Source organism: Saccopteryx bilineata, chromosome 6 (assembly GCF_036850765.1).
Source record: "Saccopteryx bilineata isolate mSacBil1 chromosome 6, mSacBil1_pri_phased_curated, whole genome shotgun sequence".
Taxonomy (NCBI): Eukaryota; Metazoa; Chordata; class Mammalia; order Chiroptera; family Emballonuridae; genus Saccopteryx; species Saccopteryx bilineata.
Window position 1 is genome coordinate 13675 of NC_089495.1, and position 14429 is coordinate 28103.

Consider the following 14429-nt stretch of genomic DNA (forward strand, 5'->3'; position numbering starts at 1 on the left):
ATGAGAAAAATCCATAATTACAGAAAGAGACTTAACACACCTCTCTCATTCAGGGATATGGATGCCTCTCAAAACCGATGCAGCCCCCCACAAAAAAATCAGTAAGGATATAGAGAAAACCTCTAATTTATAAATAAAATTCAAGATACATAACTATTTTACCATCTCAAACAATACATCTAACATGCTTTCCAAGAATGCTTATAACTCTTTAAAAACTGACCCTACTGAACAATAAACCACCTTCCTAGACATTTCATTTCACTTCAATTACATATGCTCTCTTTATGGCTCACCATACCATCCATCTGGAAACCTGTAAGTAAAGGTAATAACAGCATTGTCATGTTTACATTTTTTTCAAAGACACATCTTTAAACACACACACACACACACACACACACTCACAAACCCTAACATTAAATCTCTGGTAAAGTTAGGAAATACTTTCAATGCAGAAATAAGAAAAGTGCTGCATTCCTATCATTCTGCTCTCCAGAAATTTGATACCTATGTCAGGTTTCTGAACCAAAGATGAATATGCCCCCAGGGCACATTCAACCACAACCACAATAGTGCCATTGTGTATTCTAGGGAGTGCTGAGGGCTGGGTGTTATCTGTAAGCACTGACTAGAAAGACCAGAATCACATGAGCACCTACAATGCACAGCCCTTCACCGGAACAAAGATGGACTCAGCCCAAAAGATCCACAGTGCTCAAAACAGACCCTAATCTACATAGAACAACAAGAAGTCTAAACTAGAATACAAACAGCAAGTCATTTCAAATCCTAATTCTGAAATACAATTTCTCTCTTTAAATATCTCCATAGATACTCAAAACCAAACCTGAACAACAACAAACACAAAACCTCCCATCTTGCCATAATTGCAATCGACTGCTCTGCGGTGACGAGAAGCCAAAACACTCAGGAGTCGAGGAACATCTCACGTGTTATGAGACTGAATCACTCAGGGACAGAACCAGACTAAGCATCTCTCAATCACCGCTTCTTTTCATGACACAGAAATCACTTTCATATCTGCATACAATCACTTCCAATCCTTCATCTTCCTTCATTAGATTCCAGAATTTACCCTCTAAAAAATTCCTCCTCAAAAATGAAGACTTTGACCATAGTGTATATTCCCTGAACACCCTACATGGAGCACGGGTAATGACTAACCATACTTAGGGTTACTACCACAGCGTGCATCCCAGACCTACACTCATTTCAAACGCTAAGATGGATGGTACTATTTTACTGACTCATCGGTGTACTTTTAACTCAGAAAACTATTTTTTTGCCAACTCCTGGCATGACCTCACTTCTATCTCTTACCTTTCAAACTCTGACAACTTTCACATGACTTACACCTACATCAATCTACTGATCATGACGACTACATACTAGCTTATGTACCTGCATGATTCATGACACTCACCTAACATTTATTACAAACAAAAAATTTTACTACACTGGAGGAGAAATAACAGTCATACATAAATACTCCACTTATACAAAAACTGTAAGAATGAGACGGCACTCAAACACCAGGCTTTATTAGAGGAGGAAGACCTGCTGGGCACCCCTCCAGGAGAAGTGCACCCAAACAGATTCTGAGGCAAATCCTTTACAGGGTTAAGGGAGAGCTTTGAGCAAGTGCGTGTTGCGTCAGCAATTCTGGTGTGCTCCCTTCTGCAGTCCTACGATATCGGCTTCTTGGGACGCTTCTCTTCTCCTCGGGGTGGCTGACCAGCTTCCTAGAACTTTTCTGTTTCAGGGGCGATAGTCCAGTAAGGGTGGGGTCAGACAGCCAAGCAGAACAGCAAAAGGGCAGTTTGGAAGTTTTGGTAGATTCATGTATCCGTCAAAAACTATCTTGAGTGAATAATATATTTCTTCAGACCCGATTAACAGCAAAACAGGTAAAATGCCTGGGAATCTGCTTCACAAGAACAGCGATGATCTATACTAATGAAATTATAAAATGCTACCCAAAGACACACAGTATTTTCATGCTCTTTAATAATAGCTACATGATAGTAATAATAATATTAATATTAATGATAACAATAATTAGCCTGATCTTGGGTGGTGCAGTTAATGAAGCGTGGACCTGGAATGCTGGCGTCGCCTTGGAAACAGCAGACTTGCCTGATCAAAGCACATCCTGGGCGACTACAGCGGATGAATGTTTCCCTGCTCCTCTCTCTAAAATCAGTAATTAAAATCTTTTTAGAAAAAGAATTCCATTGTTTTCTCAACACTGTCTACACTGAAATAGAAAAGTGCTCCCACTGGAAGTGCTCACTTACACGGAGTGGAACGTGTGCCCCACAAGCCGCCTGGAGATTCTTCTCTGCTCCTCCCGCCCAGTTACATCTCCTCCCCCAATCCCTCCCTCGTGTTCCCTCCGCCCCTCCTGACATCCCCGGGGTCTCGGATCCTCTCACCTGTACACTTCTGACCCCGCGAGAATGGCCCCTGCCTGGCAGCACCTGGCCTCACATCTACCGACATCCTCCCTCTTCCCGTTTAAAGTATCAACCTCGGGTCTGGGCCCCATTTCCCTCCGGTCCAACCCAGGACCTTTCTCTTGACCCCGCTTCTCATCTCTGGCTGGTCAGCCTCTGGGGGACGGGCCCCGCCCACACCTGACTTTAGTTTTTTCTGGCTCATTCACATGAAAACACTCAGGAACCAGGGACACTCGTCCACGTTTACCTTAGCAAAATAAATTCATTTACACTTCATAAAATTTAAAACTACAATAGAAAAGACACCTTTTCAAAATCAAAACTCATACCACCACAAGGGAGACATTCTGAAATGCAAAAACCCTCAGGGAACACGCAGATTCCAAGGGAAACAGTGGGAAAATTTCTATGGGGGGGATAAAGGTTGACGGGCTTTCTATGAAAAATATTACAGTAATTCATAAATAGGAATAGGACAATTCCTGCTTCTACTCATCACTGAAAACCTACTCTGGAACCCACCTGTGTTATGCGAATGTCATACAAATGGACATTATACAACACTTAGTACGGCAGAGGGCAAAACCCATGACTGCAAAGACCAGCGCTTCCTACCGCTGAGGTGGATGGACGCGGGAGTTCCTGCTTTCCATGCACTGCACACAAACTCGGAAACAGAAGCTCCCAATGACACACAGCAGAACTGCAAGAAAAAACAGAAAAATTTATCATTGAAATAGATGAATCACACCTCTCTCCTTCAGAGACAAGAGAACCTCTCCCCCAATCTCCTTCAAAATTATCTGTAAGGAGAGAAAACACTTAAGGTGAACGCAAAGTGGATTCCTCCTTCGTAGGGGACCGGCTCTGCTGAACCTTCTCTGCGCACCTGCACTAAGGTGTCATTCTCCGGGATACCCGCACGAGGGCGCCAGGTCATCGCGTGGACGGTGGCTGTAAAGGCGACTGTGTTCTGCTCCACACCTGCGGTGACACATAGAAACTATGTATCTTCCTCTTTTTATGGTTCCTTTAGAAATCCGCAACAAAAAGTAACTGCATAGTCCCTATACTTGCAAGTTGTCAAATACTTTTAAATAAACCCCAAGACGAATAACAAGTGCACTTACAATATAATTGCAACTGAAACGTAATTAACACCGTGCACCAAAACGTACAGGAATTTCTAAGTCTTACCTGAACCCATGAGCAAAGAAGAAAACCTGACGCTTTATCACTTTTTCACTTTTCTTCACCACCTACTTGAGTAACTCCATGGAACCTCACCTTCACGTGGCCTGAACAATGGCAACACCTGGAGCCCGAGCTGTGGTCCCGGGGCTCCGTTCTCACAGCGCGTCCGGACTGCGCTGCGCCTGAGTCCACCTGCCCGCACCTCGCCTCTTCCCGCCTCTCGGGTCCTCCCCGTGCACCTCTGGCCTCCACACCCTTTACAGCCCTCGTTCGTTCATTATCTTTCAGGGACGCAGCCAGTTGCAAAGTGCCAGGACCAACCAGAATTGCAGACCTAAAGTTTAATGAACAAAAATCATAGATAGCCCTGGACAGTTCACTCAGTGGATAAACTGTCTGCCCGGAGTATGGACAACCCAGGTTCCATTCTGGGTCAGGGCACAGGGAGAAAGGACCATCTGCTTCTCCCCCCACCTCTCTCCTCTTTCCTCTCCTCTCCCTCTTCCCTTTGCCCCCTCAGGCAGTGGAGCGTGGCCCCAGCGCTGTCACCTCAGGATCTGAAAACAGCTCCGTACCGATTTAGTTGCAATAATCACACAGGCAATTTATTACTCACAAATCCTTTTGGCATGCCTGGGTACAGCTTAAGGGGGCCCCGTCAGCGTGCTCCTCTTGGCTGGCTTTGGTCAGAGCTCAGAGTGGCATGAAGACAGTCCACATCAACCTTGGAGCCTAGCCGACTACTGCAGCAGGGGGCTCCTCAGCTTTAGTACCTTTTCTGGCCAATGCCTTCTAACAGGTGTCAATCTACAGGATTATTACCTCATACCACCATTTTGGGAGTTCCTTGCAGGGAACTCCTTTTATGTTAATCTACTGAAATGTTTACATCAAACCACTTTTTAAGATGTTATTTACATTAACTTACAAAGTTGTGATACTAAGCCACTTCTTATCTATGTATAAGTTCACACACACACTAACTGGGCCCTGCTAAAAAGTCAGAGTCTGTTTATCACATTACAGAGGTATGACACCAGGCCACTTATCTAAGTATGACTTCACACACACACTAACAGGGCCCTGCTTGAAAGTCAGTCTGTTTATCACATCTACACACACTATATTAATTAAATAAAATTATTTAATTTTCTTAATTATTTTAAATATTGTTTTTAATTACTTTTATATATCTTCCATACTTTTGTTTTTTAATATTTCTATATATTTAATTACTATAACATTATATTACTACAACAGTTAACTTACAAAGTTATGACATCAAGCCACTTCTTATCTATGTATAACTTCATACACACACTAACTGGGCCTTGCTTGAAAGTCAGAGTCTGTTTATCACATCTACACACACTATATTAATTCCTATCCAGATGGCATAACTTTATTTAATTTTCTTATTTCTAATATTATATCTTAATTACTTTCATATATCTTCCATATTTTTTTATATTTCTATATATTTAATTACTATAACATTATATTACTACAACAGATCTCCAATTCTGCAGAGGCTCTCATTGTAACAATTTTTTTTATTTGCTTCTTTATTTAAAAAAACATTTTGGAGAGTGGAGAGAGAGACAGAGAGAGAAAGGGGGGAAGAGCAGAAAGCATCAACTCCCATTTGTGTTTTGACCAGGCAAGCCCAGTCTTTTTATTTTAATTATTTTTTGTTTGTTCTTTTGTTTTATTTATTTTAGAGGGTAGAGAGAGGGGTAATTTCTTTAATGCATGTGAAATAAAAGAAAGGAGGGAAGATTCCACGAGGGCCTGAGAGCCAGAGCCAGACAGGATGAGCAAGTAGAAAAGAGTTTGTGTTGTCATCGTTTTGCAGGAGGGGACTGTCAGGGGCAGGTCAAAGGTATGGTCCTATTGATGCACAGAGTGGCCAGACACAGCTCAGTGATGGCAAAGAGAAGCCTATTGGTAAAGAAGTGATCTGACAGGGTTGTGAGTTCCCACCTCGACCTGTTCAATTCATGAATTTCTATCAGATCAGGAGGAGGTCTCATTCCACTGAACCCTTTCTTGTCCACACTGTGTTCCTCCGCCTGGAGTCTGTTTAGATAAGAATTCATTTTCAGTGGGGCTATTTGTTTTAGAGTGCTATGTGAGTATTGATCAGAAATGCATTGTGGTTTTGTCGGTTTATGGAACAGAAATGTTTCATCAGGTATATAGTGAGTAAAGATGTTCTTTCCATTTCTGGCTTGTGTTTTTATTGTGTGAATAGTTTTTTTTAAATAGTTGATTTTAATTTTATAAAGTCCCTGTTTTTTTCTATTTTGATGGGTCCCTGAAACCTACAAGAACGAGGAGGGGCGTGGCGGGCCCCGGAGTCCCGAGGCGCGCAGGAAGGAGGCGGGATGCGGCGGCGGGGAGAAGAGAGGTGCGGGGCGGGCTCAGTACTGCGCATTCCGGACCCGCGGTGGGAAGGGGCGTGGGGACCGCCACCTAGGCTCTGAGGGAGGCGGTCGCCCAGGCGACGTGAAGATGAGGTTGCATTCGATGTGGTAACATAGGTTCTGAAGGAAAGTGAGAAAGTGGGGGACCGTCAGGTTTTTTTCTTGCTCATCTGTGCAGTGAAGACTGTGTATCGTGCGCAGTGTTTTTTATTATGTTTCAGTTCCAGTGGCATTGTGACTGCCAGTTTAATTTATTTTGTGTGTTATTAAGAACTACATTTGGTAACTTGTAGCGAGAAGAGCTCTGTAGTTACTTTTTTGTTGCGGATTTCTAGAGGAAGGCCAGGAGGGGAAGATACACCGTTTCTATGGTGATACCTCTGTGTCTAGTCTAATGCGGTTCTTCTCAAATACGCCGTCAGCGCGATACCCTGGCGCCCTCGTGTGGGCATCTCGGGAATGACATCGTAGCGCAAGTGCGCAGTAGAGCGGATCCTCTACCAAGGCGGAGTGCACATAAGGCAGAGGTAGTCAACCTTTTCATACCTACCGCCCACTTCTGTATCTCTGTTAGCAGTAAAATTTTCTAACCGCCCACCGGTTCCACAGTAATGGTAATTTATAAAATAGGGAAGTAACTTTACTTTATAAAATTTATAAAGCAGAGTTACAGCAAGTTAAAGCATATAATAATAATTATTTACCAAATACTTTATGTCGGATTTTCACTAAGTTTGGCAGAATAAATCTTTATAAAACAACTTACTACCGCCCACCATGAAAGCTGGAATGCCCACTAGTGGGCGGAAGGGACCAGGTTGACCAGCACTGACATAAGGTTTGTTCTGTCCTTACTGATTTTTTAAATTTTTATTTATTTATTCATTTTAGAGGGGATGGAGAGAGAGAGAGAGAGAGAGAGAGAGAGAGAGAGAAGGGGGAGGAGCAGGAAGCATCAACTCCCATATGTGCCTTGACCGGGCAAGCCCAAGGTTTTTTGGTTTTTGTTTTTAAACTTTTTTTTCAATTTTTATTTTTTTATTTATTCATTTTAGAGAGGAGAGAGAGAGGGAAATAGAGAGAGACAGAGAGAGAGAGGAGAGACAGAGAGAGAAGGGGGAGGAGATGGAAGCACCAACTCCCATATGTGCTTTGACCAGGCAAGCCCAGGGTTTCGAACCGGCGACCTCAGCATTTCCAGGTCGACGCTTTATCCACTGCACCACCACAGGTCAGGCAAGCCCAAGGTTTTGAACCACCAACCTCAGCGTTCCAGATCTGTGCTTGATCCACTGCGCCACCACAGGTCAGGCCTTACTGATTTTTTTGAAGCAGGGTGTCTATCACTTTTGAAGGAGTGACGATCCGTCTCTGAATGAGAGATGTGTTGAATATATTTCAATGATAGTTTTTCTTTGTTTTTGTAACTGTGCTGTAAGTGGAAGTTTATGTTATTGAGTTTATATTAAGTACAGGAAAAGTTGGAATCACCGAGTGACTAAAGCTTATTGATAGGAAGCGCTACTGTTTGCAGTGATGATTTTTGCCCTCAATCATAACAACAGTTGTATAATATCTATTTGTATAAGGTTTTCCTAATACAGGAGGGTTTCACAATAAGTTTTTGCTGTGACTGTGAGAAGGAATTAATTGTTGCATTTATATTTATTAATTCTTGTAGTGTTTTCTTTGTAATGACCATCACCCTTTATTCACCCCACCGCGCAGTTTTTCTACCATTTCCCTTGCAATCATCGTGTCCCTTTAGGGTTATTGCATTTCAGAATGTCTCCTATGTTGTGATTCCTGTTTATATTCTCTAAAGAAGGTGTTTTCAATGGCAGTTTTTAGTTTTATAGAGTGACAATGAATTTATTTTGCTAAAGTAAAAGTGAACGACTATACCAGGTTCATGGCTGTTTTCATGTAAATGAACCATTGAAAACTGAAGTTGTGTGTGAGCTGCTGGGCCTGTCGCGAGGCCTAAGGCAGAATCAGCAGGGAGGTGAGAGGTGGGGACCAGCGTAGATGCGGGGCGGGGCTGGGCGAGGGTAATTGGCCGCGAGCTGGTTGGAGATGAGGCGCAGCGGAAGAGGCAGCAAGACTGTGGACGTGAGGTGTGAGGCTTCAGGCAGGGGCCGCAGTTCACGAGTCGGGAGGTGCAGAGCTCGAATAAACGTGAGTGTATATCTGGGGCCTGGGGATAACGGGGTGGGGGATGGGACAGAGGGGATGCGAGCGAGCTAGAGGTTCAGGGAGGAGGTGCAGCCGGCCGCCAGAAGAGAAGAGCTCCCTGACTGTTTGTAGGGAATACGCTTCTGCTCCCCGTGTAAGATCAGCAGAATGACCTGCTGTTTGTATTGTATGTCACTCTTCATCCTGTTTCTTGTGGGGTAGGGATTGTCTTCTGAGTACTATTGAGCTTTGGGGCAGGATCATTGTGTGTCCTGGGGAACGTCCTCTGCATTGTAGGTGCTTGTGAGGAGGCGTTCCTTCTATTCACAGCACAGAATTAACATCCAGCCGGATCACCCTGCTCTTGATAATATTAAATGGCACCCTGTTGGCTGAATATGGCCCCAGGGCCTATTCACCTTTGTCAGAAAGCACAGCCCTGGAAGCTTTGAGCAATCTGGCCTTGGAAGTAGTATTTTCACCATTGTTCCTTTGAAATTATTTTATAAAGCTATCATTAATTAAATTTTGTATTTTTTAATTTTTTTTTTCACTTTTCCGAAGCTGGAAACAGGGAGGCAGTCAGACAGACTCCCGCATGCGCCCGACCTGGATCCACCGGGCATGCCCACCAGGGGGCGATGCTCTGCCCATCTTGGGGCGTCGCTCTGCCGCAATCAGAGCCACTCTATGTATTTTTTAATTTAATGTTCATTCATTTGATAACATGTCTATGTAATGATAATGTTGGTCAAATAAGTTTGTAAATATAATGTACATGTTTGCTCTCTTATAGTTTGTATTGTGTGTGGGGGACAGACTGTAAGCAGGCCAGGTCATTACAGCTCTAAGGCTTAGTTTTAAGACTAAACTTTTCCCCACACCTTTGACTGATTGCATGATGTAGGGTGGTGCACTCTTATGAGGAATCCCATTATGTCTCAGATAAGTGACTTTGTATCAGAGACTTTCTTGTTTGTATATTGGATTAAAGGTTTTGGATTTCTACACTATAAACTGGGGCAGACCGTGAGCTTGTTCTCTCTCAGTTCCTGAGATTAGCATTAGAGAGGAGAGCAGAGAGAGGCCACGTGGAGGAGGCCAAAAGAAGCAGCCGAGATGGTGAAGTGCTGAGTTAGAATCCAGTTTGTGCAGAGAAAAGGAGATGGGGAACAGAGGTGAGTAAGTCTGGTGAGCTAGAAACCTTTGATTTTAGAAAACTTGAATAAGTCAGTAGCTTTGTGAACACTGAATGAGTGGGTTTTTGGAGCCCAGTGTGTGTTTTTACTTGCCCATCGGGTGCAAGCTAGGATTAAAGTTGATGACCCACCAGTTCTTGGCTCCATTGTTTCATTACTGTCTGTCCAAATCAAATGTGAACCTGCGTGGGCCAGGTGGCTGTGATGATGGCCGTGCCTACTGGCCATACAGATAACTTTCTTACAGAGTTCTAAATGGAGGGTTAGAAGAGCTGTAAAGAAAGAAATGTTATAAAGTACCATACCCCAGATTCTAAAAGGCACTGTACCTTACTCCATCAGGTTTACGCAGAGACACCCAGTCCAGATAAATTTTGAAGAATTTTATTGAAGGAGATTTGTTAAATATGCTGGTCGCATATGGTTGACTCGGGGCATAGCAGTCCCAAATCATGTGCCACAAGTACATCTCAGAGGCTGGTTATTGTTGACCGAGGGCGCACCACGAAGACTCTAGACCCAAGTGTGTGGGTAAAACAGAAGAAAAAGTTTATTACACTCGCGAGCGGGCTCAAGGCAAGGAGGTGGCCAAGAGCCCCAAACAATCCTCAGCAAGCAAGTTTTAAACATTATCTCAGGTCAGGAATTCAGGAGTCATGAGATAGGGAAGTTGCAAGGGCTCTCAATGTGATTGCCCCAGGTACTTGCAGAAGAGCAATCACCTATGATTACATCGGGGCGAGGCGGGCCAGTTCTTGTTCGGCAAGCCAAAATTAGCCAAGCAAAGGACAGAAGGAATTTTCTATTTTTACTGTTACACTAGCTCTAAGCAAATTTTTCAGTGGTTTATGGTAGGGAGCGGTCAATTCCTGCTTTCTTTAATTTTAGACAAAAGGTCAAGCAGAATTTTTCCACTCATGGTTAGTTATATACCCTTTGACCACACACAGGTTGGGAAGCATGACAGCATGACACAATCATTAACAAGAATTACATTACATTAACAAGATTAACATTAAAACTTTCAAGGTAATACAAAGACATTCACAAATCCTTTTAGTGTCTATCTCTCCTCCTTTGCCTAGAAGTACATGTTAGTCTCAGGATTCCAGGAAGGGAAGAAGAGCTAAGATCAGTGTAGGGTGGTATGTAAATTTTGTCTCTTATTGAAAGCAAAAGGGAGTTCCTCAGATAACCTTAATCGTTTCAGAGAACTTAAAACCAAATGACCCTAGTCATCCTTGTAAGTCAGGAGACTTCTATATTCTTTTTCTTCCATTTTCCAAAGAAAGGACTAGACAGAAAGCCTGATTTTTCCCTTTAAAATGGCATTGTCAATACTAAGTTTTACAGTTCTCTGGTGCCTTACTACAGTTCATGGCACTTTTTTTAGTTCATTGAAATATGTAGGAAGGTGGTTTATCATCCAGTAGGGTCAGTTTTTAAAAAGTGGCAAGCATTCTTGTAAGCGTGGTAGATTTGAATATTTGGAGTATTGTGGATGTTGGGCAGATAAAATATATTATGGTCACTTTGTTAAAGATAGCACTGCCCACATGGAAGCCTGTCACCCAGGTGATATTAATGTGCGTTAGGGGAGGGCTGTGGGCAAACAGAATTCTTGTAGCCTGAGGCTTGGTTTTAGGACTAAGCCTTTCCCACCCTTTTTGATGTGGGGTGGTACAATCCCATCATGTCTCAGATAAGTGACTTTGTATTAGAGACTTCCCTATTTTGTATATTGAATTAAAGGTTTTGATTTCTACACTATAAAATGGGGGCAAAACAAGAGCTTGTGCTCTTGATTCCTGAGATTAGCATTAGAGAGCAGAGAGAGGCCACATGGAGGAGGCCAGGAGAAGCAGCCAAAATGGCAGAGTTTGTGCAGGGAGAAGGAAGGAGATGGGGAACAGAGGTGAATAAGTCTGTTGAGCTAGAAACCTTTGATTCTAGGAAACTCGGATAAGTCCGTAGCTTTGTGAGCACTGAATGTGAGTGGGTTTTGGAGCCCAGTGTGTGTTTTTACTTGCCTGCTGGGTGCAAGCTAGGATTAAAGATAATGGCCCACCAGTTTTTGGCTCCGTTGTTTCTTTATCGACTGTCTGAATCCAATGCGATCCTGCATGGGCCAGGTGGCTGTGATGGTGGCCTTGGATTCTGGCCTCACAGTGGAGTAGTTATATTTATGGAATGTTATTTGCCACTTAGGTTATTTTATTTTATTTATTTTATTTTTTTTTAATATTTTTATTCTTTTTTCTTTTAAATTTTTATTTTATTTATTCATTTTTAGAGAGGGAGAGAGAAAGACAGAGAGAGAGAGAGAGAGAGAGAGAGAGAGAAAGAGGAGAGAGAGACAGGGGGGAGGAGCTGGAAGCATCAACTCCCATATGTGCCTTGACCAGGCAAGCCCAGGTTTCGAACCGGCGACCTCAGCATTTCCAGGTCGACGCTTTATCCACTGCGCCACCACAGGTCAGGCATATTTTATTTTTTTATTTTATTTTATTTTTTCATTTTTTCTGAAGCTGGAAAGAGGGAGAGACAGTCAGACAGACTCCCGCATGCGCCCGACCGGGATCCACCCGGCACACCCACCATGGGGCGACGCTCTGCCCACCAGGGGGCAATGCTCTGCCCATCCTGGGCGTCGCCATGTTGCGACCAGAGCCATTCTAGCGCCTGAGGCAGAGGCCACAGAGCCATCCCCAGCGCCCGGGCCATTGTTGCTCCAATGGAGCCTTGGCTGCAGGAGGGGAAGAGAGAGACAGAGAGGAAGGCATGGCAGAGGGGTGGAGAAGCAAATGGGCGCTTCTTCTGTGTGCCCTGGCCGGGAATCGAACCCGGGTCCTCCGCACGCTAGACCGACGCTCTACCGCTGAGCCAACCGGCCAGGGCTACTTAGGTTATTTTAAAAAATGTTTTTACACATTTTTTAGTTGCACACATCAGTTTTGAAAGCTGTGCTCCATTGCCGATTGAGATGGGTGTGTTCAATTACCTTTATAGTTATGTGTGTTTCTGTTTTCTCTTTTAGGTGTGGTGTATTATTTGAGTTTGTTACGAATTGCATGTGAATGTAGATATTCCCGGTCTACTGAACCTACTAAAAGGGTTTTGTGTATTTATGGGACCAGGTTTTGCCTTAAAATGTACTGTAAGTTACCCAAATATTTTTGGTGGTTATTTTTAGTTCTCTTAATGTCTTGCTGCCTTATGTTGTAGGCAGCTCCAGGGTTTTCTATTAGGTGTGGGTAGCTATTAACTTCCAGAAGGAAGTACATTCAGTGGATGTCAGGACGTAGGGGTGCCATTTGTTTTCTCATATGATTGTTTTTTTTTGTGTGTGTGTGTGTGTGTTTTTATTTATTATTTTTTTTCTGAAGCTGGAAACGGGGAGAGACAGTCAGACAGACTCCCGCATGCGCCCGACCGGGATCCACCCGGCAAGCCCACCAGGAGCGTTGCTCTGCCCACCAGGGGGCGATGCTCTGCCCCTCCGGGGTGTCGCTCTGCCACGACCAGAGCCACTTTAGCGCCTGGGGCAGAGGCCAAGGAGCCATCCTCAGCGCCTGGGCCATCTTTGCTCCAATGGAGCCTTGGCTGCGGGAAGGGGAGAGACAGAGAGGAAGGAGGGAGGGTGGAGAAGCAAATGGGCGCTTTTCCTATGTGCCCTGGCCGGGAATCGAACCCGGGTCCTCCGCACGCTAGGCCGACGCTCTACCACTGAGCCAACCGGCCAGGGCCAGCTATTTGTTTTCTCATATGGTTGTTTTGATACCAGTTATGATATGTTACAAAGTACCCTACCCCAGATTCTGAAAGGCACCGTCCCTCACTCCATCGGGTTTATGTAGAGACACCCTGTTCAGATAAATTTTGAAGAATTTGATTGAATTAGGAGATTTGCTAAATATGCCGGCCACATATGGCTGACACGGGGCATAGCAGTCCCAAATCTTGAGCCCCGAGTACATTTCAGAGGCTGATTATATACACTTTGACCACATACAGGTTGGGGAGGATTTTAGCATCTAAATTCATCAGGGTTATTGGCCTATAATTTTCTTTCTTTGTGTTGTCTTTGCCTGGTTTTGGAATCAGAATTATGCTCGCCTCATAAAAGAAACTTAGAAGTGTTTCTTCCTCCTGAATTTTTTGAAATAGCTTGAGAAGGATAGGAGTTAGTTTTTCTTTGAATATTTGGTATAATTCACCAGTGAAGCCATCGGGCCCAGGAGTTTTGTTTTTTCGGAGCTGTTTGATAACTATTTTGATCTCTTTTGTTGTAATCAGTGTTTTTAGGTTTTCTGATTCTTCCAGATTGATTTTTAGAAGATTATATGTTTCAAGGAATTTGTCCATTTTACCTAGGTGGTTTAATATTTTGGCATACAGTTCTTCATAGTGTTCCCTTACAATATTTTATATTTCTGTTGTGTCAGTTGTTATTTCTCCACTCTCATTTCTAATTTTATTTATTTGAGTTTTGTCTCTTCCTTTCTTGGTTAGTCTTGTTAAAGGTTCATTGATCTTGTTTATCCTTTCAAAGAACCAGCTCTTGGTTTCATTGATCCTCTATATTGTTTCTGTAGCTTCTATGTCATTTATTTCTGCTCTGATCTTTATTATTTTCTTCCTTTTACTACCTCTGGGCCTTACTTGCTGTTCTTTTTCTAGTTCTTTTAGATGAAGGGTAAGGTTGTTTATTTGAGCTTTTGCAAGCTTCTTAAGGAATGCCTGTAGTGCTGTGAACTTCCCTCTCAGGACTGCTTTGGCTGTGTCCCATAAATTTTGAGTTGTTGTTTGCTCATTATCATTTGTTTCTAGGAATTTTTTTATTTCTTCTTTGATTTCATTGTTAACCCATTCATTACTTAATAACATGCTATTTAGTTTCTATGTGTTTGAGTATTTTTCAGTTTTTCTGTTGTGGTTGATTTCTAGTTTCA

The 14429-nt window shown here is 43.2% G+C and overlaps 1 protein-coding gene across 1 annotated transcript in view; it reads right to left on the reverse strand.

The window, feature by feature from the left end:
• Positions 1–2992: 2992 nt before the first annotated feature.
• LOC136308417 (uncharacterized) overlaps positions 2993–14429 on the reverse strand; it is a 61428-nt gene continuing 49991 nt past the window's right edge. Inside the window, exon 6 of the mRNA XM_066235754.1 lies at positions 2993–3186. Within this exon, the coding sequence (XP_066091851.1) occupies positions 3037–3186 (150 nt within the window). The 3' untranslated portion in view covers positions 2993–3036. The remainder of the gene's footprint in view (positions 3187–14429) is intronic.